This window comes from Rissa tridactyla, chromosome 6, assembly GCF_028500815.1.
Source record: "Rissa tridactyla isolate bRisTri1 chromosome 6, bRisTri1.patW.cur.20221130, whole genome shotgun sequence".
Lineage (NCBI taxonomy): Eukaryota > Metazoa > Chordata > Aves > Charadriiformes > Laridae > Rissa > Rissa tridactyla.
Genome location: NC_071471.1, coordinates 40,482,509 through 40,507,860, shown reverse-complemented (window position 1 = coordinate 40,507,860; position 25,352 = coordinate 40,482,509). Strand labels below are relative to the sequence as shown.

The 25,352-nt window shown below is 44.7% G+C and overlaps 1 protein-coding gene across 11 annotated transcripts in view; it reads right to left on the bottom strand.

Moving 5' to 3' along the window:
• Positions 1-1,925: 1,925 nt before the first annotated feature.
• ANK3 (ankyrin 3) overlaps positions 1,926-25,352 on the bottom strand; it is a 382,298-nt gene continuing 358,871 nt past the window's right edge. For 6 of the 11 annotated variants that reach the window (XM_054206387.1, XM_054206395.1, XM_054206389.1 and 3 more), the window contains 7 exons: positions 22,998-23,670; positions 20,610-20,988; positions 16,819-16,911; positions 8,590-8,673; positions 8,403-8,462; positions 6,571-6,663; positions 1,968-3,474 (listed from right to left, as the gene is read on the bottom strand). In XM_054206387.1, the coding sequence (XP_054062362.1) occupies positions 6,595-6,663; positions 8,403-8,462; positions 8,590-8,673; positions 16,819-16,911; positions 20,610-20,988; positions 22,998-23,670 (1,358 nt within the window). In that variant the 3' untranslated portion in view covers positions 1,968-3,474; positions 6,571-6,594. Of the gene's footprint in view, positions 3,475-6,570; positions 6,664-8,402; positions 8,463-8,589; positions 8,674-16,818; positions 16,912-20,609; positions 20,989-22,997; positions 23,671-25,352 lie in introns of all 11 variants that reach the window. The other 5 variants (XM_054206384.1, XM_054206388.1, XM_054206394.1 and 2 more) reach the window with 4 other exon arrangements.

Below are 25,352 nucleotides of genomic sequence, written 5' to 3'. Positions count from 1 at the left end.
AAAAGCGCACATTAGAGGTAGAGCCCTCACTCACTCCAGGGCTGTCTGCGCTGTTTGCTAGTACTGGCAAGATTTCTGTTTTCCTTCTCAAATGACCTTTTATGCTTCCACCTTGTTTTTCCCAAATATCCTGATCTGCTGTTGGAATCAACACACTCAGCGCAAAACAAGCCACCACCCAGAAAACCCCGTTTCTGCAATATTTAATGTGAAATTTTAAACTCTGCAAATTCAGCTTCGGCGCTCCCGTTCCAACCTTCGCCGTCCTCGTTGTATCAACGCTTCGCAGGCGGCAGCAAGTCGCAATGTGGCCAGCCCGCATGGCAGGAGCTGGGGGGAGGACTGGGACCGGCCGGCGGTGAGGGACCACCCTGCCTGGGCACGGACGGTGCTGGCCCAGATGGCCCCAGAGGTGTGTCTGCCGCGGTCGCAGCCTGCTCGGGCGCTGAGTGCTACCCATGGCTGGGCCTTGCTGCAGAAGTGTCCGTGGGGGCCTCGAGGTGTGCCAGCAGCCACTCACGGCTGCTGTCACCGTCAAGACCAACTCCCTGGGCTTAAGGGTGCCACATAAATCACCACCAGCGGCAGGAGACCTATTGAGATTCCCCTACACACCTCTGCTACCTGCACAGGCCACCCCGCTGCTCTGTCTGCACAAGGAGAGCTTCAGCCTGCCAGGAATTACCATTCCAGGTACAATCACAGCTTTCTTCCTCGTCAGCGTCAGGCACTAACAAGGGACCAGGCAGGGGAGAGATGAGTCAAATGAAACGCTGCCTTTTGGATGCTGTTACCAAGAGGTGACGTGAGGCTCTTCTACAGCTCCCGCCTTCCTGCTGTAAAGACTTTGCTTCCAACTGTAAAATCGGCATATGATACTAAATATATACATCCATGCACCATTTACTAAAAACATTCTTTTTCATTCAGCTGATCGGGGCACTCGCGAACAGGAGGGAGGCATTTGGATGGCGAGGTCTCCAGGAGTACAATCGCTGCCGTTGGACTGTGACCTGCAATAGATGTGTTTGTTCTCCAGTGGCCTAAGCAGCATCTGCCCTCCAGACCCTGGCGTAAGGACCTGGACCATCAGCATTGTACCAGCGGTATCCTGCCCGAGGTAAAACATGCACTGCAACACCGACCGGCTGCTAAAATGATGAAAACCAGTTCATTTACTGTCACTGTTTCAAAAGCTGGCAGCCCTAGTAACTCAGAAACATTGACAAACCAACCCGTTACGCGCTCCCAAAGCCAAATGCTTCTCAGCGCCATCAGGAGAGCTTTGCCGACTGACCCCAGGAGAGGAGCGGTTCCTGCGGGGCCCAGCAGATAACAGCAGGCCGATTGAGTTGGATCTGTATCAGCGGTGCTTCCTCGGGTGCTAAGCTGGGGTAAAATACATCATCTTCATGTTGCCTTGAAAGCCAGGTAAAACCGAACCCTGAGTAATAAAATTTATTTATTGCACCCGATCAGAAGCCTGTAGCCCAGAGCAGTGAGTGTGTATAGATGGTGCCAACAAAACTGTGTTTTGTCAACGTTTTATATAGAGAGTGGTCCATCACCTGTAATATACAAGAAGCGCATGCAATATACAGGAAAGGTACGCTTCATTTACATCATCTGCAGTGTGCTGGTTATTGGTCTCACTGACACACACTGGGAAAAAAACCCTGCTTTTTGTTGTGCTGTTCCTGGTTCTCAATGGGGTGAAAGAAATTAAAGGAGGTCCAGAGTTAACACGTGTCGGAGAAGAGGCTGCGCATACCCCTGTGGCACAGCTCCTTTCCCCGCGCCCAGGGAGTCCCCTACGTCCCAGGGAGGTGGGTTTCCTTAGCTTTTCCTTAGCTTTGCTGAGGATGTGCTGGCTGCTGTGTTTTCCTCCCGTTCCCCCCACCTGGAGACAGCCCGCCAAGCGATGGCCTGTCACACCGGGAAGACGAGGAGGTGGATCGGACAAAAGAAAGGTGAGGAAAAGAAGGAAAAAGCCAGGGGTGGTTAACGGCTGGCCTTGCGAAGCCGCACGTCTATAGGGTACAAGAACACTGCCAAATACACGTTATCCAAGAGTTTTAACACAATTTATTTTATGCTTAAATAATCAACTAGATCATCCAGTGTTTGTTGTTTTCATACATATGTAATTAGAGCTATTATCAATGAATGCTGTTTCCATATGAATATAATCAACAAATTAAAGTATTTCACCAAAACCCAAATAAAAATGCCCTTTAAAACACAGCAGCCTTAACAACCTAATATTACACTGCTAGGATGATTACAGATGATTGGCTTACCGAAAGATTCTACATCTTATAGCCAGTACACAATACAGTAATAATTTTACAGCGTGCTGCCAGTCTATTAGCTAATAATTTCTCTTCAGTTCATTTAAAAATATCCCAAACTTGTGCTCCTTGGAGCACCAACCCACTTCTAAAGCTGCAAGCATTACCCCCGTTATAAAGCGAGAACAGATAGCACCCCCCTCCCCGTAATGCAACTACTGTATATGTTATGGGTTTTAGGTCATTTCATTGAAAAATTGGCAACAGCAACAAATATTAGATGAAGGGCTTTGTGTTTACAGATAAAATCTTATTTTTCATGTTGCGGTATAGTGTCTGCAAAACTGGAAAAGATTTAATCAAAATAAGGTGAAACACATGCATCAAAATATTAGTACTCTGAAGAAAAATTTTCACAGAACTACAGAATTCCTCATTTTGGGAATCATTTAAATTTGCAGCAGATTTTAAAGATTTTTTTAAAATCAAGCTAGCGTTTTTGCATATACAAACATTATAATTGCTAATATACAAGAATCTGTGAAGATACACCCAGAATATCCCTGCAGGTGCAGCCATTTGAGACACCTAGCCTGCTCAATGCATTCACAATATTCTGTTTGTGATCGAAAAGGCAGTGCCTTATCAACATTTATTCTATTTTGTTAGAATTTATACAGTGTTATTTATTTACAGCAAAACTATTGATGTTTAAAAAAGAAACAAATAGTGTTTTATACCCTGACAGTTTGGGTCCAAGAAAAATAAGGCGAGCTGTAGTGGATTTTAGTAATTTTAGTGTCTTTTCATGGTTTAACCATTTTGTCTTCGTACATCCCCTCTGGCCACAGGAATTTATTTCTTTTGAGATGACATCAAACTGCTTGAAAGAAGCCGTTAACAGCATGGCATCGTGTATATACACTGCATTGGTAACTGCGCACCCTCCAATCCTGTGAATGAACGTGAATCTCCATGCTCTGTAAATTGGCTCATGCTAAATTAATTTTTTTGTTTTTGTTTTTTTTTTTTTGTTTGTTTGTTTTTGTTTTGCATAAAAACCATGCGGTTAATGTGTGGAAGCAGCAAACACACGCACACTTTTATAGGTGAATGTTTAATTCCTGTTGATTTTTCTTCTGTGAGCGTCCCTCTAGAATACTGGCAGTAAAAGCACACAGTCCTACGGAAAGAAAAGATAGCACAAATCATTTCAGATCTTGTTAGAATCAATTTAGTGCCTCTCCCTGACTAAACACAAAAGTTCTGATTGGCATTATGGAATTCTGCAATAGGAGAAATCAGACACGTTCTAGCTAGGCAATGACATTAATCGAGCTCCCAGCATGAAGGCAAAACGCAGCTGCAGATGTCCACGTTGCTCGTGAACCGATTTACAAATACGTTTGCAACACGCTGCGTTTCACAGCCCCAGACAAAGCACCAGCTCCTCACGTCGGGTGATGACAAGGAACAGGTCCTCCCCATGGCGGGAGAAATAGCGTCACCCCCAGAGCGAGAGCGCTGCTGCTTTCACAGCACGGTGTTGTTTATTGTTCGCAAGCATCCTCACAGCGCTGGAAAACCTGCACTCCTGCACATCCATCTCACGCTCAGGGAACGTGACCGGGAGAGCCAGAAATGCAGAGTCCAGCCTTTAGGAGGCTCGGCAAAGGACAAAGCAAGGAAGAGGAGCAGCCCCATCCATCTCCTGCCTGACTTGCGTGAGTGGCTCCAAGGAGACAGGGGGTCCAGCTCCTGCTCTCCCCCATCCCAAAACAGCCATGCAGCCACGCATGCAAGGACAACGAGTTTGCTACATCCGTTGCACAACAGCGATGCCTTGAGGAGGGAGGCAGGAAGCAGAGACACAAAGATGCCGGTGGATGGGAACTGGAAGACCTGGGGGCTCCCCAGCACCTGGGCACAGGGAAGCCGGTTTGGGAGCGCGGCTTGCACAGCGCCTGTGGGATTCAGGCTGGCATGGACATGCCTGTTTACTAATCAGGTCACAGGTCCACGCGCGTTCCCCAACAGCGCTCACGCTCTCCTCCTATGCTGAAACAATCTGTCCTTGCCCACATCTACGGTTGTCATAAATCTATCCTGCTGCTAAAAGCCGCCTGCTCACGTTGCAGCAGTCACGCTGGCTCCCACAGTGCCGCCCTGCAGAATTGCATGCAAAAGTTGTTGGCTTTTCCTTTCAACCTGTATTTCGCAATGGGTTTATTTGCAATGGCAACAAAGACATTTTTACAGCAAAATCTAGCTAACATTGTGATTTTTTTTCAAACATTCAAAGGAAAAGCAACACCTCTGCCTCCCAAACTGGACTTTTTTTGTCTTTTGTGATCAAGAAACAAACTGGTTTCTATCAGAATCCCCTGTCTGTGCAAATACATCCACTTCTGCATTCAAATAAAATGTTTTCAATAGGCTCTTGACTGGGCTCACAATTACTTAATGCACATTTGGTCACGCTTATCATATCAAAGTTTAGACCACAGAGATACATCTTAAGAGACAAAGTTCTCCCCCGAGCAAAGATTTATTATCTAAGGAAGACTCTCCGAGTTCCTCAGGGGCTCTAGCACGGAAGAGCTGCCTACTGGAAATCACAGGAAAAATGCATCAGCAGTCATGGGAGCAAATCTGGTTCCGAGGAACTCAGACCCTGCCTTTCTGAAGGTCAGAGTACGTTTCATACATGAGGCAAGGACTGCCTTACTAATCCCATTTTATTTTAGAACGAAATGCTTCTCCCTTATCCCTGATGTGCATTGCATCACGCTTGTAAGCCGGCAGGCTCTTTATCTGCGCTGCTTATGGGGTTCAATGCCCCATCTTGACTTCAAATTCACAAATTTCTAATTTTCCCCTCCAGATGGACAGTGGAGAAGCACGGGAGCCAACTTGGGACACAATTTCATACAAGCAGCACCATCCCTTTGGCTTCCTTTCCTTCCATATTCTTGAGCTCCACGAAGGAGAAAGGTGTGTCAAAAGAATCACCTCCCTTTTCAAAACTTTAAATATTTTATGAGCGTGTTGAGCAGCAAGCCACGTGAAGTGGTATTATTCTATTAGCACACGTGGCGGGGCTCTCAAGAAAAGCAGGAATTCAGGGGTCGTGCTAGGCAGCCGCAGGAGGTGCTCACCAGATAACGAAAGCACCCAGTCGCCTCGCAGAGCTCATGCCTTAGGGCTCAATCCCATAAGGCCCTCAGCCAGATCCCACACGCCGAGAGCCGCGTGCCCCAAATGGCACTACTGACACACACAAAAAGCCCATACGGCCAGGTGGCTTTAGGGGCTACCTTGCATTGCAGCAGTTGGAAGGGACTAGTGACTCAGGAGAGCCTCTGCTTCTGTCCTTTACCTCCACATCACTAGTTGGTGTGTTTTCCAGGTCCTGTTTATCCAGTTCTTAAATCCCACAGTCAGTCCCATACCAGATGTACAGGACAAGGATAACATGTAGACTTGCAGTTCATAAACTCTTCCTCTGCCCAATTCCTAAAACCCACCAAAGCTAAGAAAAGTTCCGAGTAGAAAGACGACATGAACGTGGTAAACATACGTGCTTGAAGCCATGACTGACTGACCAGCACTGACAGACACAGACTGGCTCCTCCTGTATTTATGGGCATATTTGCTGTGTGACTATCACTGTGTGATTAGACACACCAGCCTCTGGCTTCACAGTGTCTTAGTCTGTGAGTTTGGTTTTAGTTTGGGAAGCCCTTACGCCGTCAGCTGCTGCTTTGTTACAATCGTTAGGGCTGGATCAATAAAATTCACGAGAAACAGTTGGTAAGGATTATTTGTTGGCAAATATTGAGACACTTCACTGGCTCTTACAAGGACTTTGACTTGCATAACTGCCCTCAGATCACATGCCCGACAGTGGAAGAAGCCTTTCACTCCCAGTAAATTTACTGGTGTGGAGTTCCTTCACTATTTGTCTTTAAGTTGACTTTTAGGAGTTGAAAGTGCCGTGGCTTACAAACACTAGACTTGGTAAAACTCCCCACAATTTTACACATGCCTCAGTACTGCTTTGCTTTATGTTCCAAGAAGTAAAGCTCAGCTTCTGTACGTGAACTCAAGGTCATTTTCTGCTTGCAAGATCAAGGGCCGTCTACTCAGCTTTGCAGCTTGAAAGCCATGCCAAGGTAGCAGAGGTGAGCCATGGCGCAGGCCAGGTGCCGGCCCCCGTGCCATGCAGCGCTCTGCTGCCACCGGGCTTTAGCAATGGAAGAAAATTGATCACACTGACCGTTCGGTGGTCGGCTTTCAGCTTTCACGAGTAACTTTTCTTCTCCACGTGTCTGACTTCTTTCTTTGTTTTGACCTTATAAGCTTCTCCCTGCTTTAAAGGAAAAGCATCAATGTTAACATAGTCTGCAGAGTGCTCGTAATTATAAACCTGCTTCCAAAACAGGCTCCACATTTTGCTGTAACAGGATAAGTAAAAAGCAGTTAAATCGCATTAACACTTCATTTCAAAGATACACACAATCGACTTATCCACTCTGCGGAGCTGCAAAAGCACAGGCCTGAAATATCATCTTCAAGTGGAAAACAGGGGGCTGCAATTTCAGCAGGGCCCCTGGGCTGCCATGCCCAGCTGGCAGCCCCCGGCAGAGCCCCGGCCACTAACTGCACCGGGATTCAGCCCCACCGCCAAGGAAAATCCCCTTTCCCAACTGGCCTCCCGGCTCAGCCGGCATGGGTGGACATTTCCAACAGCAAAGGCCGTGGCTGCCGTTATGATGTTTCACAGCGTCTGTGCTTTGAAGTGAGTGGGTTAGTAACGCAATAAAGGGAGGAGGGAAGAAAGCCAGCAAAAACCACCACTGAAACAGCGCAGAAGTAAAACCAACGACAGTGACAAGCAGTGCAGGTTTCAGGGTCTTTAGAACAGCAAACCCCAAAATAAAGTTCATCTTTGCTCATTAAAATTATCTCAATAATCATCTAAAAATAAATACTCCAGTAATCACAAGCCTCATTCACATCAGAGAAAGGCATCTGTTTATGTGTGGTTATCGGCAGAATTTACCCCTTGGGTGATCTGCATTGATGTATTTGTAACTATTTGTAGTTTCCGACTAATCTAATCTGCTGCAGCAAATTGAAAATGTTTCCCCTTTGCTGGGCAGGATTTGTTTTTTCCCTGATAAAGGACTACGGAAGAGGGGGTGGAAATATGTTTGTTTCAACCCTCCTATTTCTGTGTCGCCCCTTCCTCCCCTTTTTTCTTAATTTTTATTTATTTATTTATTACCAGCGGATAAAGAGCGTTTGTTATCTTTGTTTCCAAATCTGTTTTCACTCAGAGAAAAATTCCATTAACCCCAATGACAACTTTTACTGGAGCAGAGACCTCCCAGGGCCATGCGCTGGGGAACAAGGCATGAGCTCCCCTGAAGCCATTTGTCCCCAGCGGTGGGGACCTCCTTGGGACAGGGGACAGCCCCAGGCCGGGGCGCAGCAGGCTGCCCTCCCCACTGCCCTGCTTCCTTTTTGGGGGTGCTGCAGCTGGGTACAGTCCGGCCCTGCAGAAGGGCTTCCGATTTTAATTCCCAGGGACAAGATCCTGCCTCGGTGCTGGCTTGTAAAGGGTACCACTGCTTGGGTACGTTCCCCCGAACCCTGCAAACCCTCAGTCGGAGGCACAGGGGTGTTACGCAGGTGAGCCAGAGGCCGGTGGGGACCCGACTGCGGCTCATTCCTTTGGGCTGGTGAAAAAGCAACACGCTACACCTACGGGTGTAAGGCACAAAATCTGCAAGGGCTTAACCAAACCTGCAGACACGGCACAAAATAAGCCCCAACCTATGGTTTAAGCCTGCAGCCTGTTACGCAGAAACGGACCCTAGTGCTTCTGTGCCGACAGAATTCAGCTGGGTGCCCTCGGCCCAGCCCCTGCCCAGAGAGAGCCCCCTGCCCCTCACCCACACACACAACTTGTCAATAACCGCAAGCACCGCACTTTGCCAAGGCTTCTTGTTAAATGCAAACCTCCAGCCCTTTAGCAGCGCTTTCTAGCAGTCACCACCACCCTCCGCGTCTACTGTTATTTCCTGGTAGTCCCCGTTCCATTACCATTTCACCAACTTTCCTCTCATGGGGGATAACAACGCGTCTTACTACCTTCCGGGTGATCTGTGGGAAGCAATAGATGAAAAGTATCGATTTTTTTTTTTTCCCCTAGCTTCTAAATGGAGAAAGTATGTTAAAAGAAGTTACTTGAATACAAAGACTCAAGAGCGGTGATGTAATTCGTGATTACTTTTCTCGTGATGACGTTGCCTTCTTCATCGGTAAACTGCTCCTCTGTTACAGATTCACCAGGAATGTTTTTTGCTTCCTCACCCTAAAGAACGTGTTATAAGATTAGCGATATAGCCTACATCCTGCCAAACCCACACAGATTTCCACAGCAATCCAAGCAACAAGCACATGCCAGCTTCAACTTTATGTAACAGTTTGCTTTATGTCACACAACTAGTATGAAAGCCTTGCTCATTTAGCATGCCAATACCTGTGCATTTATTCTACAGAACGTGTCCTTAAAGCCTGTCGTGAGCTTCTAGCCCATTGCTCTTATTAACTAATTCATGACATGAAGCTCTCAGGGCAACAAATCATCTCGCGGTCAAGTCTGAGTCCTACGAGATGGAGGCACAAATTCATGAGGATATAATCTCTCATCAGCCATCCATTAGCTTTTCACAGCTGCTCAGCCCCCAGCACACACAGAAACATGGTCTAACACCAAAACAAGGTGGGGGGAAATTGGGAGTTAAAAAGACCGCCCTGCCTACAGCTTGCTAAACATCAAGGTCTTAAACACAGGCACAGAAGACAAGATTTCTCAGCATTTAGAGAATGGAGGAAAGGTATCTTACGTGACATTTTTCCAGCACGGTAACGCCCACTGACCCACCGAGCAGCCTCGGCAGCCCGGTGCACCGCTTACTGACATCGGCTTCTTGCAGTACCAGGAATTTATAGGCCCAGCATAAATAAATGTAAAAGCAGTTTCCTAACTGCTATGCTAGTGACTTAATACCACTACAAGAATTATTGTTCAAATTATAAATAAATGATGTCACTTTAGAGTCTAAGGCTGGCTGGCAGTCATGAACTTATGTCCCAGATGACCATTGACAATTTCACCTCCTAAAGTCATGATTCCAAACCTGGATGCTGAAGAAAGCACTGCACTCTATGCTTCAAAAATATCCATTGTCTGTGCTTATTTATTTCATATAAATAAAATAAATATAATCATAATGTAGCTGGCCTACATATGAAAAATTTCCACATGTAAGCAAATAACCCTTTAAACAAGCAACAAAATCCTTAAACCTTTTCTTCTCCCCTCACCCTCAAGCCCCTACGGAAAAAATGACAAGTAGAGGGAGGAAGCAGAAACAAACATTGCATAAAACATATCAATATTAACAACAAAATAATAGTTGAAATGAGATTATTACAGCTCAACATCCAGCTTTCATAATGCTTCCACATACTAAGCAGCACAGGGTAAATATAATTCCTATTTCCTGTGGTCTATACGCTACATAGTTGTCTAGGTAAGTTCCTGGCACGGCTCTATAATGGACAAATATAGTGATGCCATGTCTATTTTTTTAACTGGTGCCCCTACAAACACGGCGTTTTCAATATGTACATTGTAATAGGTTTGTATGCCATTTCTAAGCTCTAAACCAAATAAACCTTTCATTTTGTTTACAAGCCATTTGCGGGCTTTTCTACAGCCAAGCTTTTTCCATTTCCCTCGCTTTGGAGGGACCGGAGCGGGCAGGAGCCGGAGGGCAGTACCGCAGAGCAGAGCCCCCATCAGCATTTCTCATTATTCACAAGTGCAGAATTTTTGCTTAATTAATATTGAAAGCTGTATCAAAATCACCGCCTGATAATTAAGTAATTAAAGAGTTTCGAGCATTTTACATGTCTTTTTTCCCCACACTTTCACAGGCTATGTATAAGCTCTGAAAAATGTTGAACTTCGATGCTTCAGGAAGCATCACCAAGGGAAGGGCAGGCTCCGCAGCCCTGCGGATGTCACTGTGTAGGGATGTAAGGATGAGGTCCCACGTCTGAGATACACCTGGGGCTGAAGGGACTTAGCTGAGGTCCCCAAGCCCAGGCACGGTGGCATCCCTACAAGAGGCACAGCAGAAACAACAGCTGCTGAAGCCTTCAGATGGGGCCCGGGCTGGGCCCCCACAATTCATTCCCCAGAAGGACTCTGCTGAGGGGTCACGGGAAGGAGAAACAACCGACCTGCCTATGCACGGAGGGGAGGAGGAGGGAAGTAAGGGGCTGGTCCCCCTGGTGAGTGGGGCCCCCGTGCTGCAGCCTGCTCCTTCCTTTCCCATGAGTGAGAGCAGAAACGAGAACGGCTGCTGCGGCGGGGGGCGAGGAACGGGTAAAGGTTCGGGGAACTGAAACCTGTGGGGCTTCCCAGCCACAATGAAGCGGGGGGAAATCCTGATTCCGGAGACACGATACTTTATATCAGAAGCATAGCAGATGGGGAGGGAACTGGCTGCATGGTTTCTTTCCTAGCCTAAGAGACTCCCCAGTAAGCTCCCACGTGGTGCCCTAAGGGACAGGAGGGAACCCTGCCCCAGACACCCTTCCCACCCCGTGGAGCCCAGAGGTACGGAGAGGTTCCCTCTCACGAACAGCATCTCCAAAGTCACTACAATAAAAACCAGAAATAAAACCACATGGCCAGCAGGAAGGCCACCGGTCTCCCCGGCACACCAGTGCTGCTTGCGTGCACTGGGCCTTTGCCTCCTCATGGCTGCTATGAGCAAGGTTGTTCCTTAAAACAAATTAGCAAGAATTACTGGGTTCAGCTTTAAAATTAAAAAGGTACCGATGCACTGAAAGATGTCTCTTGGAAGAAAACACAGTTTTAAAGGTATGGTGAATCTTGGTTTTTAATTAGCTACATGCTCCTTTAAGCCCAATTTAAGGATAAAAGCCGTAAATACTCAGCAGTCTGCACACATGAAATCCAGCTTTCACAGTTCTCTTGCTGGTGGGTAGTTAAACAAATTGCAGGAGGGCCCACAACTGGCAGGAGGTAGATCTGATTTACTGACGTTTCTAATCCTATGCAGTTATAAAGACGGATGTTTGCTAGGAAAAAAAAAACCCTTACCCACTGGCAGTTTTACTTGTCAGATCTCAAACCCGCTTTGGGTTAGAACGGCACATTAGATGACCTTGTCAACAAAAGCCGTTTTTAAACACAAAGCTGGTGCATCTGCGTCACAGAGAAAGAATAAAATTCTTTCTGCTGCATCATACTTATGCGGGCTTCATTTTACCCTTGACCAGTTGAAATCACTGTCACAATACCAAGAGCTTTAGAAAGGCAGGGAGAAAACTTAATACCGCGATTACTGGCAGCTCGGTTATATCCCTGGGACTAAAGCATACAAAGGCTGCGGTCTGCAAGCCTCAGCCCCAGAACATGCCAGGAAGCTTTGCAAAGCAGAGTGCTTTAATGTCACCCTGCTCGCTGGAGTGTAGTCCTGCCAAAACCAGCTGGTATCCTCTCTCTCTGTGGCTCTCCAGGGCAGGAGAAGCAAAGAGCAGCTTCCTCAAAGCCTCCCGCCAACTCCACTGATTTTCTTAACAGTTATTTGCAGATTATGGGTGTTCCCAGGGACCTCCAGATAAATGGAGTTATACAGTTGGTGCTGCAGCATTGTGCCAAAGTTCACTGCAGATTTGTCAGAGCTCTGGTTTTCCTTCATGTTTGTTTTGTTACTAGAGGGATAATAGTCCCTTTTATTCCTCCTATACATCTAGTGTTGTTGTAACAGTGGAGAAAAAAAGGTGCGGCTGGATGTCTCTTACCCAGATGGATAAAAAGAAATTTAAAAGCAGACAGAAATAAGCAAGACGGAAAGATCCTACACATCTCATTTTGCCAAAGACCAGGGGCAATGCTGCAATGGGAACAGGAGCTGCGCAGAGCACCCAGACCTCTTCCCTTACTGGCCTAAGCCACCATCAAGATGTAATCCTTTCGGTCTCAAGATCACATTCTTGTAATGCATAAACAGCAGCTGCGCCTCGCTCTCCTTGGGGTCTCAAGCCTCTGTGGCAGTACAAACAAACATCTTTCATTAAGGTCATTTTCATTAGCGAGTTCTGCCTACTCAGGGAGTCCTTGTTAATCAGATGCCACGACTCTCTGCCTGCGCCTGTGCTGAGTCTGTTCTTGCTTGTTTGCAGATGGATTGCTAAAGCCGTAGCGGGGGGGAAACAAACCCAACAAACCAAGAGGCAAGCCAACGAGACCTGAAAGGAAACGGTGCCACAAACGGGGCAGAGTGTAGTCCAACATCGGGAGCTGGGTCATAGGTCTGCTGCTCGTGGCATGGAGCACCACATGATGAACAGACCTTATAACGGCACCTGTGTCTGTGTTTCACTTTACCTCTGTGTTACCTTAGTGAGGCCGGCAGCTCCCACCCTGCCGGTGCCTCCTGGGGTGAGGGTGCTTACGGAGCAGGGCAATTCTGCAGCTCTGACAGCTGGGGAGAGACGAGTGATGGCAGCGGAGAGGCTACACCCAGCTGAATACACAAATGGAAACACTTCCTGGGCGCCTTACATGGGGCACAGGCCCGTAACTATTCTCACCTACAGGATGGCCACGTTTTCACATTCCATAAATAAGTTCCCTCCTCATAATAAGACCACGAAAGCTGCTGGTTCTAGTTTTGACTGACTGCTGCTCAGGCTTCCGGGTCTCTCCTCCAGTGCAGGCTGAACCAAACCCTCTGCAATCGGTAATGGGGGGTTTCGTGGGCAAAATGCACAGAAAGAGACATATAAATCTTTAATAAAAATTGGCAAGAAATAACAAAAGTACAAGATACAAAATGACATCAGATTTGAACAACCCCTGCTTAGAAATCTGTTTTATTTTTCATTACAAAATTCTACCATAAACCTTTTGGCAAGAATCTTACTAAACAGTTTTTGCCAAAAATTTGTACCCATGAAAGATTTAACAACCTCTGAAAAAGCATGAAAATTTAGACACTGATTTCTGTCATGACTGAATAAAAGGAGCTTTGGATCAGGCTCTGAATGTGCACATTGTGGCAGCACTCTTTATTTTTCTCTTGTGTGCTAATTGCTCGCATTCCTGTGCTACCATAAAACCCCGTTTCTTTTGCAATGCCCCATCCCATCAATGCGCCATGTGAGCAGAAGAGGGGAAAAGGAAGCAAAAACAAAAACATCTGTGCTACCTTGAGGTTAGAATACGATCCTATTGCATGTGGAAATGGGCATCAGTCCTTGCTTGTCTGGTTTTATGGGCTCAGCCCTCTGAAGTGCTAAATCCCATGGGAATGTGGTGGAGAGTGCTGAACACTTGACAGGACTCGGCTCTCAGACTGCTGGGAAAATACCTCCGGGGGAAAGAAAAGCCTTTCTCCGTATTTGGGCCAGGACAGAGAGCTAAGGTAGCAGTTAAACGGAAATAATAGTGTTAGCAAATATGCCGAACAGCGCTGAAAGGAAAAACAAGTTGGGAAAGAAGAACAAAGGTAATGAAGCAATTCCGCCCTGACAGCAGCTGTGGAGGCACATAGGCAAAGTCTTTTTTCCACAGGACTCCATTTATCCTCAAGGTTTTGGCGTTACCAAACTTTAGCCCTGCAGGCTATGCGAGGGATGTTGCTTTTAATGCAACCTGCGGGCAGTAATGAATATACGCTACGGCGAAACAACGCAGATCCCATGTGCAGCTCTGCCCAAGCGCGCCCTCGTCCCCTGCCCACTGCTGCTGTTGGCACAAGCCAGCAGAGCAGGCTCTCGGCGCGGCACAGCGCTGCCAGCCATATATGAAGCCTGCGCCCAGGTTTTCCCTATGTTCAAAACAGTTTTTACTCCAGCGAATGCAAGCTCGACAAAGATTTCTAGGGCTGGCTCCTAAGTACCCATAACATAAGACAGTATGGGATAAGTACTGCTGTGGTCCAGGTGGGATGGCAGAAAAGCACCAGGGCATTTTGTCGTCAGTGTGTGATGGGCCTGCTGCCTGCAGGACAGGGAAAAATGTCCCTGCCTTCTACTCTGCATCGCCCCTTAACAACTATTTGGCTGGCCAGGAATGTCAGAAAACACAGACGTAGGAGAGCCTGATTCCCCTCTTGCTCCTGCTCCGTGCCAGCCCCGCTCGGAGCAGGCCTTGGAGAGGGCACCGGGGCCGGGCACTCAGGCACCGGCTGGCGAGAGCCCGCTGCTCCCCACCACTGCTTGGGGCCCTGCGGCAGAAACAGGGGGATTACTTTTACTCTGCAGGCTGACAGCGTTGCTCCATGCCTCGGAGCACTATATCCTGAGTCCCTGAACGAGGAGCCATTCCTTAGCTTGCCCATAGCTCTCGCAGGGATCTCAGTTCACCCAGACTGAACCTCTGCTCCCAGGAATCCAGTCTGGGTCCCTACCGATGTTAAAGCTCGATCCTTCCATTTCATACCGCCATTTCATGAACTTTACATGATCAAAATACTCCTATTGAAATGGTTGGTGCCACTATCAAACTCTTTCTCTAAAAGGACTGATGATTGCTGCTTTGAAATTTTTTCTTGTCTTAAGCTTGTCTTGAGATGCAGAGTGGGGGATAAAAAAGAAGCTGTAAATCATCAGAAAATGACAGAAGCATCACATGTGTTTTCTAATCAAGAGACCTCTAACCCAGCTCAGGTCAGACACATTCCCAAGAGGGCAGGTTCAGCTGCCTCCGCTCACCATGGATGCCCTCCCCATGGCAGCTGCCCCGGCTGTGCGTTACAACACTATATACGCTGCTTTACCGCTGCCCTGTTAAAAGTTCAACCCCAAATTGTACCTCCACATTTAAAAACAAGTTGCTGTGCCTTTCTCTCAACCCAGCGGATGTACTTGGAAAGCAAGTGAAGGCTGCCTTTAACATATTTTCTCTTTTCTACTCCGACACTTCCTGACTCCAAACCAGGGGACACTGAAGTAGTTCACACATGAACTGGGTGGGGGACCCTCAGCCACAGGGAAACTGTGCGGTCTTTAAAACTTTCAGCACACAGATACTTTATGTCTTACCAGGAACGCCCTTATAGCATTGGAGGGTCTGTAACCACGCCCAGGCCACCTGCCCTGTGTGAAAAGAGAAGCCGCATTCCTGTTTCTGACCAGTCATGCCTTATCTGCAGAGGGAATGACCGATGAAGTGTTAGATCCCAACCTGCCCAGCGCCTTTCATGGAAGGCAGTAGGTTTTGCTTGTAAAGATGAGACATTGGACAAAATATTTGCTTCTACTGACCTCGTTTTTGCAGTTCCTGCCTTGTCCCAAATAGGAGCACAAACAGTATACTGAAGAAATTCAGGGTGAAGACAGTCAGAAACGTCATCCGGCCTTTTCCGAAAGCGTCTGTGTCTTGGGGAGACCAGTGGCCGTGCAGAGCAGCCTACCTGCCACCCGCATTATACCGACGGTGCGCTGCCTCTGTGCCCGCTCTTCTCCACAGAGCTTGCAAATAACAGCTAGATAGATATGTGCAACCGGAGTGTCACAAATCCTTCCTAAAGTAACCACTGTATCTTAGGCAAACCCAGCTAGTGCTAGAATAGCACTATGGTGGCTGGCTGGCTTTTTTATGGCTTGACCACCTGATTTTCTAATAAGAATCTAATAGATCCTGTAAGTTACTGAGGGATTAACATAATGGTTTCCAATGCAAAATTATTTTCTTATGCTAGATGCTGCAGGCAAATAATAGCATACTATGTGACCATACAAGAAAAAATATGAGGGCAAATGCGATTATTTATATGACAATGCCGTTGTTAGCAGTATATAAAGTATATTGTGCTGTAAATAAAGGCCATCTGTAAATAAATATACTAAATAAAGCCTACTGAAGGCAATGCAAAGGCTATTATTAACTTTGGTAGGTTTTAAATCGTGATCATCTGCTGTTTTGAGGAGGTTTTCCAGAACACATGAAGCACTTAGGACCACAAGTTTCAACCAGACTACAGGGCTCATATGCTCCTATATCCCACTCCTGTACATTCCTGCAATTTTTAAATTTGTAATTTAGAATATTTTTAGGGAAATAAAAAAAAAAAAGAAAAAAAAAGTCACCCATATCTGCCTGCAATTCATTTTGCTCTACATCAGACCAACACACTGCATCTAGCTGTAGTCTTTAAGATGCCATGCAAAACCGCGGCAGTGAAGGACACGACATGCCATGCAGCACGGTTGCTTCCCAGCAGAAGACAACCATAAACCTCTGGGTTAAGCAAGGAAAGGCCACCTAGCACTTGGTTATAAATACATACTGGTAGCGGAAAGCGCCACTACCAGAGGGACTCCACTATGCCAAAACCGACATTCTGACACAGCAGTCCAAACCCACGTCCATGCCAACGTTGCCTCAGGAATGCAAATCGCAAAATACCTTCAGAATCAAGCGCCGTCGATAAACTCTTGTTGTAATTCTCTGCTCCTCATCTGAGCTCGAATCACTGTCAATCTCACTGTCACTACATTCCTAATAAATGCAGTTTTAGTACATTTGAACAGCACATTTGCAAGACAAGAACATGCTGATCAGGACTAGAAGAAAACAGAGGTTATCATGGACAGTGTTTTTCCTGTTTCTATTACACACATGACGACTCACAGTTTTGCTCTTAAAGTATATGGTGGGAGGAGGCCTTTTTGCTCTTTGACATGCTGTAGCTTGGTAAGTACACCAGGTATGGAATATTTCAGCAGCTCTTAAGTCTTAGAAAATGGTATTTAGAATGCATCTGACCTGCGGAATTTCTACATCTTACATGGTTGTTCAAAATTTTATGTACAAAAAACCCCTTCTCATAACTGCTTGCTTTTTTCTCCTCAAAAGTTAACGTTGCAAATGAATTGCACGGATTGACAAGGCATGGGAAATGCATTCCCTCCTAAAGAAAGACGACAGTCACACAGAAAGATTCAGTGGAGCACCTCCACAAAGAAGATTACATATAAGCATTTTGAAGAACTTCTCCACGTAAACGGCTTTCCTGCTCAGTATTTATCTGCTTTTGAGTAGCAAAACTGTAGTGTGAAGTACCATCATTCTGCATTTTTTTAAGGAGGGAACCAGTAGATCTCAGTTCAGGGTGAGGGGGAACGGCCTGACGCTGCTCTCAGCTTGGTGCCGGGAGGTACCACAGCCACACACAGGCATCTAACTCTGACCTGGAGCCCTCTGACAGCCCCGATGTTTTCCCTTCCGAAACCCAAGGAGCTCTGCAGCTTGGGTGCTGGGCAGCTCTGCGTGCACATGCCTGGCAGAGGGCTTCACACCTATGTGTGTGAGGGACACAGGGCAGAGGCCCTTCTCACGTGATGTTTGGGTGAACCAATCCTTTTCTGAACAGAGAAGATGGAAAATTTTCTCTGTAATTACTCAGTGACAGCCCCAAACTGATTTTTAAGTCATGAACAGTGGATATTGCTAACTGCATTTCTGTTTCTCTTCTTGAATCTGGCCCAAGACGTCCCAAACAAGATGAATTTCTCAGAAATGATGTGTAAAATAAGAGTAGGCATAGGTGGGTGGAGAAGAAAAAGGACTATGTAAGAAAAAGCATTTAGGGCAGCATAACAGTATTCATCTGCACATAAAGTCTCCTGCTGTCCTCTGACACTAGCCAAATATATATACAAAAAATTATAAACCAACCCTATCCTGAAGAAGTAAAAAGAAGTAGAAGATTCCCAGAGGGCACAAAGGTTTTGGAGGAAGAGTTATTATTAATAAACAGATTCAAGTGGTTTATTTTGTGATGGAATTCTGCTGCTGGATGTCACGTCAACCACACGGTGGACATCACCCTCTTTGGGATAACAGAGCAACTGTGCTGCACTCCACTCATTTAAAAAGATCACTGGAATCTGATGCTTGGGCACTGGTAGAGAATTATATGGCCTACACTGTCACTGCACTGCTTTTGTAAGCTTTTGGGCATTTACGTGGACTTGGGATGAGGCCAACAATTTATTTCATCCACGTCACCAGGCAGCAGCCCAACATCAATCGTCTGAGTTTATCTCTTGTTGCAAACTGTGTGCCAAAACACTGACGCAGCCCTCACCCTGCAGGTGGATGACTATTGCTTCTTAGCTCTTTCCCAATGGATTGCAGAAAAAAATCTCTTTGTGAAGTAACTTTAGTTTGTTCCCCCTTTCTTTCCACAGAAATAAATATGTTTCTTCCATACGTTTCTCTTTATGGAGCATTTCTGAAGAATGCCTTGCAGTTGAAATTCTCTTTGTGTTTTCATGACAGCATGAAGTGTCTCACCATGGATTGGACTGTGTAGTAATTAAACTATTGACTTCAAAGATATTCTTGAAGAAATATTGACAAGATATTAGAAGAATTCTTGTCATTCTAACAAACACTAGTTTGTTACCAAATTCAGGCTTTGTGAGAGATCCACATTTAGAAATCACATTATTTTCCGATACTAGTTTATTCAGAGATCGTGTCTATAAAAAGACTTGTTATTTAGAAGATAAGATTATCACCCTTTACTGATAAGGCAAAAATAGTGCAAAAAGCATGCATAAGATAAGCACGCGCTTATTCTTCCCAATCCAGATGGGATATCCAAAAGTAAAGAGAACAGAAAAGTAGATGACAACTTAGTTTCTCGCTGATGGGAATCCAGAGGGGGAAGCGCAGCTCTGTTGCACACCCTCAGAACGTTACACTGTGCATCTACGTTTATCCCTGCATTTTAAACTGAGCACAATAATACCAGCCCGAGGTCTGCCCCAAAGCCTACTGACGCTAAAGGAATTCTGCCATCAGCCTTTAACTGCCTTTGCAGAAGGCTCTTACATTTTTTTAAGTATTCCAGTAATTAGTGAACATTAGGAAAGATCTTCACTGCTTCAACTGTGTCACGAACTAATAACAAGATAATAACAATCATATGCTGCATAACTGCTGAGACTGATCATGTTACCATCTAGTAAAAGAACTCTTGGTTGTATAATCGAAAGAATAGTTTAAAATGAACTAATTTAAACCTGAATGATTTATTGCAGCCCACCACAGCCAACATTTTTATTATGCTACAATAAAAAAAAAAAAAAAAAAAAAAAGCTATCTCATGTCGAAGCAGTTCTACTGAAATGCCTCCCTTCCAGAAGTTATAATCTCCCCCTGTATTACGCTCAGGAAAAGACAATCTCAGCAGAGAGAATAATGTAGAAGAAACTCTGCAACTCCCTTTTTCAGCCTAGTTCACTGCCCGCTTTGTTGTCTGTTCCGTGGCAACCCTCCTACTGCTGGGGTGTGAGGTGCATGCAGCTACGGGGCTATAAGCCGTTCTTTGAATCAACTTCACTTTTAAGCTTCTGGGAAATAAATATAAGCGACTGAGAAAGCTATTAAAATCTTCATCATCAGAAAACAAGTTACAACTGAGGTTCTGCATTTAAGGATGTGCAAGTCGGGCAAGGTAGAAATGAAGGGGAGCCTCTCAGCAGCATTTTAAGAAGAACCACCACCTGGAAAAGTGCTTTACACGTTTAGAAATCTTTTGATTCCTCTTGGCTGGGTGCACTTTGGAGTTAGGATGAATGAGGCGGTGAAACAAAAAACAGAAGGAGGAGATTAAATATTACCCCAAATTTATTTTCCTGCAATTTAACAGAGTAAAAAAAAAAATGCAGGGAGTTTTGGGGACAAGGAGCTGGAGAGGGGCTAAAGAGTCCCCATATCTCCTTGCTCACTTCAATGTCACAAAAAGAAGGGAAACCAGTGCCATCACCTCACTCGAAACAGATGGAGGACAGCTGAGCTGTCTGGCACAGTTTGCACAGGTGGAATGTCAGGGCAGGAAAGGGGCCTGCTCCCCAGCCATGCGGGACAGCGGTCCCAGAAGCTGCTCCAACCTCTTCCAGGGCGCGGGGCCAGGCCAGTCAGGCAGAGGATTACGCAGCCCTGCTCGGCTCCTCTGCCTGCCCCGACTCCACCTCATTCTGTTCGCACCAGGGAATATAAATTTCCACTAACTTCCATTTTTCTTAATTTAGCAATAAATAGAAAAGGTATAAAGAAGCATAAAAAAATAAGTCAAAACAACTCTGTCACAAACAACATTACAAGTCTTACAAAAAATTATGTCAAGCAACTTGTCAAGCAATAGGGACTCCTCACACAGCTAATAATTACAGGACATACTGTACCTTCTGTTCAGACATTACTGCTCCCTCCTCCTCTTGGATGCTTGTTCTTGGCTTGCCATCCTCAGAAGTACTCCAGCTCATCTTCTTCACACTGACAGGCACAGATGTTTTGCTGCCTTCTGTTGTTGGCTTGCTAGTCTCTTCCAAAGATTTCTGATATGCTGTTGATGATAACGTTTGCTCATCAGTACCAGTTGAAATCTGGGGCTTTGTTTTCAGGGCGTCTTTGTCACTTTGTTTTCCCACATCGTTTAAAGATTCCTGGATGTAGGATTTACTTTTCGTCTCTGCTGTGGATTCGGATAGGCTTCCATTTGTTTCTGGCTTCCCTGCTTCTCCTTTGACATATGAGGTAACAGAATCCCTACATTGGTCCGAGCTACAAGCAAAAGGAAAAAGAACAGACAGCCATTCAGTGCTTAAATCACAGGCAAAAGGGCAAAGCACAGAGCCTCTTACCGAGCCTTCCTTCTTAGCACATACATTTCAGACAGAGAAAAGTAAAATTTTAAATTCAGCTTGCAAACATCAATCTATTTAATAGCCTTGTCTTCTGCATCATGGTATCTCTTCAGATAATATGGTGAACACTGGAAAAAAGGCCAAATGTTTTATGTTAATCCCCTTCCTCTTTTGGGGGTGGGGAGGGAGTGGAAAAAAGAGAAATAAAAATACACAAAACCTACCATTTCCCATGTATAATCACGAGATAAATTCACGAGGCACTAATTCTTTAATCTGCTCTCTAACCAAGGAGGTGATGAAAGTAACTGCTACTGTGCAATTACCAGTAATGATCAAATAATTAATGCTGTTTTTCCCCCCAACTACAGTATCTGGACTCCAGATAAGTCATGCCTTTTAAAAAATATTGGTATCTGAAAATAAATCCTTAGACAGTGCAGAGTTTTCAATAATACACAAAGCCAAAGACAAGGACGGTTACTACAAGATGAAAAGCTGACCAAAATTTTGCCTCAGATGAACTACGGACAGGTTTAACCTGCACTTCTGATGCACGGTTTTCTTCTCTTTTGCATTTTTGCTTGCTTTCAGTTAAGCACTACGACTGTACATGTGAAAATTCTATAGCTGTTTGCTGGCAAAAAAAACTCTAATAAAAGATAGCAAATTGAATGAATCTAGTTAAAAATGGATAAGTTATCTTCTTAAGGAAGCCCTTTTCCTTGTAGAAGTGCTCTATTTTACTTAATTTAACACAATATAAAATGCTTGCTTAACAGAACAGAAATCACATCAGTAGTAGATCAAGTGCTTTTACAGCCCTGAAAAACAGTTTGCTGAAATCGATGGCCAAATTCCCACTGGATTCAATAACAGAGCATCTAATGCTACCTGGAACCTTAAAACATCCTGAGTCAAAGCTGCAAAGGACGTAAAGTGCTGACAGACAAATAATCACTCTGCAGATAATCATTCTCTGCTGATTTACAGCTCATGCAGACCTGACTCCTCCAATTAGGAATCATGGGAGGCATGTTCAAAACAAAGGCAGGCAGGAGCTCTTCACCCAGTGGGTACTGGTAAGACTGAACACAGCAACACATATTGTGAATGCTGAAAGCTTAAGTAGGTCCAAGGGGAGGCTGGAAAAGCTCATGCAAGAGAAATGCACTGAGGATAAATATGTAGAAACCCTCCATCTGAGCAGGTCCTTATGCTGAAAGCAAGGGGAGCCTGGGAAAGTACCGGGGGAAAAGAGCGTATGCATCCACTCTCCTCCTTCCCTGAGCATCCTCTGCAGTCACTGTTGGGAGGCAGCATGTAGGACTAGACGGATTTGGTATCTCCATTCTTACCTTCTTATGCCTTGTAACTCTTCTTTTTAAAAGTCTAGTAAATCAGCATGACAAAACACGCTTGAAGTAAGCGTTATAAAACCAGTGAAAATTTAAAAATTGGCTTATGGAAAAAGTAACGACTATCTGAGGGAAGGCACAGAGACACAATGAAAAGGGTGACTGCTAAAAAGGTACTCAAGAAATAAGAGTGATGTAGTATCCTGGTTTCAGATAACGTACATTTTATAGTCTTCAATTCCAGTTACATCTATGCATCACTTAGATGAATTAAAAATGGAAATACACAAGATAAAAAACATGAATAGTGGTATGATCCACTAAACAGAATATAAACTAATTCTGAAATACCTATATTAAGAATGAAACCTGATAAATATACATTTTTAAAGACAGATAAGTCTGAGGCCAAGTCAAGTCAACCATTACTTTTTCTTTTAAACACATATATGTGCATATATACACATTCTCTTAGAGTAGTAGTACAGCAGCCTCAGCACTGCTCCTGGGGGTAAAAGCAGCATGGGAAGGCTTGCTTACACACACACACTCATACAAAGACGCTCACCTATCATCCAAGCGATCTAGCAGGCTACCACCTATTCTGCGTCCTGACGTCGGTGGCTCGGTGACACTTGACGAGTCAGTCTGCCAACCTGTAATTGAAGACATTTCGCGTTCTGCTTGTTGAACACCTTTAAGAATTGACCATACTCTTTCTTCCGTCATCTCCTCAGACTCAGCTCCTTCTTCCAGATGAATGTCCTCAAACAGTGATTTAAACTTTTCTTCCGTCATCTCCTCATCAGTACCAGACTTTTCTCTCTCAGGCTGTTCAGTCCTTACTCCTCTTTTACTAGTCTCTTCACTCTGCCTTTGTTTAGCATCTTTTGATATCCCGCCGTAACTACCGAGATACCGTGGAAAATCCTTAAGGTCCACTTCCTCCAACTGGCTCTCGCCTACAGAAATATCTTTAGGTGTTCCTTCTCTAGGCTCTGAGAAATCGAGTTTGCTGTCGTCCAGTGAAGTGTCTTCTTCAGTCACCACTGGCGGTGCTGCTGCTGTACCATCTATTTGTCCCTGGGAGGTCACTAACACGTCACTCAGTCTACTGGGAGTTCTAAGGGGTGACTCTAGGCTAGAGGTGTCGCTAAAGAAATCGTCCTGATGGAAAGGGGTGGGTGGCACGAAGCGCAACCCAGTGGGAGTTTCCAGTTCCACTTGAATGGTGGGATAACCTAAGGAAGACAGCACATTTGGACTGACTGGGATGAAGCATGGAGCAACAAATAAGCAAATGTCAAATGATTCATGAATTACTTAACGTATGAAACGGATGAGGAGGTGCAGGTGTATAAGAACAAATGCAGTTCTAATAGATTTTTTTACTTTGTCCTAAATAGATGGAACAAAAAATGAGTACTGCCAGGGAACAGTATGCTGAAGCCAGTACTTTCGACTATTTTGTATATAGTCTGTAAAGATTTCAGCAGTTGTTTTTGCAGCCATTTTAACACTTTCAAGCTATAGCCGATCATCTTATGAGCATGCAATAAATCAAATGTGGACAAGGGTGGTTGTCCCTCTATATCCAATACAATCTCTTGTAGCCGTATTGTGTAAGTTTTTCTTTCCCGGTTTGGTTGGTTTTTTTTTTACTTTGGAAGTTTAATAAATAGATTTTAAAGACAGAAATAGATCATAACATAGGACAGCCACATTTTTGTCAATAGGTATTATTTCTAAAACAGGTCCACATTTTTTATATACTTTTATATAAAAATATACTATACTAGCAATACAGTGCTACTAATATCTATCTCCAATTTAACCACAGAGCCACAAGAATGGAGTAGTTAAAGAATGAGGAACAGAAATGGATCCTAATGAGGATACTAAAGAGCAGTAGACCTAAATACACAGCAGGATAAGAAACTAAAAAAGGAAGTTAAAGGGATAAGAGAACACACAACAAAGGAGAACTATATGAATATTTCAGGTACAGTAAGGTTATACAGGTGAGAGGACTGTGGTGAGTAAGGAGATCTTGGTGATCTTGGAGAGTGAGGCGATCTTGGTGACATGGGTACAATCAGATACACTGATCAAATAAAGAGAGAAAAGAAAAAATGATGAAAACATGAGAAAACTATACAAAAGGATTAAACTGAATATAAACATAAACACGACAACAAAATCTGAAGTTCGCTTTTCAGCAAATTCTGGGTTGGGTAACCTACGAAAGGAAGAAATACATGCCGTGGGGTTAACTTGACATTGTGCTGCCTGCAAAGAGGGGTGCATTAACAGGCTTTGGTTTTTTTCTTTCCTGAATCAGCTGAGAGAAAGGCAAAGGTGGTCTGGTCTTGGTGAGGAAAGGAAGCTTGAGGAAGGTTCAGAGAAGAGGAGAGACAGAAAGCAACTGCAGAGAAGCGTATTTTTTTCATAAACACACTGATGCTACTATTAAAAGGCGCAAGCAACATTTCAAGAGCAACTTTCTTAAAATGTCCACAGAAAATTATTTCTGTAATGCGATGGTTCAATGACCAGCAATGCTGCTCAATAATGGAGGTACACTGAGCTTATATGCTCTAAAGAAAAAAAAAAATCTTACTAAAATACAGAGAAAGCTCAATACACACTTGAACAAATTACAAAAAGCAAAGGAAACGTTACTTACAAAAGAAAAATCTCATTTAAGGAGCTATTTATTACGTATGTGACAAAAATCAAAGTAAAGAATGTAGCAACCCAGTGCCTGTTAACTAACATTTAAAAGAAGAAAAAACAACATTTAGCATCTTCAACATATTGATAAATAATAAGTATACCTGTGGCAATTCTGTTTTACAAGCAGAACTTCATTTATCCTTTTAATCTGGTTCAAAATTAACCCGCACAATTCTGTTCTCAACTG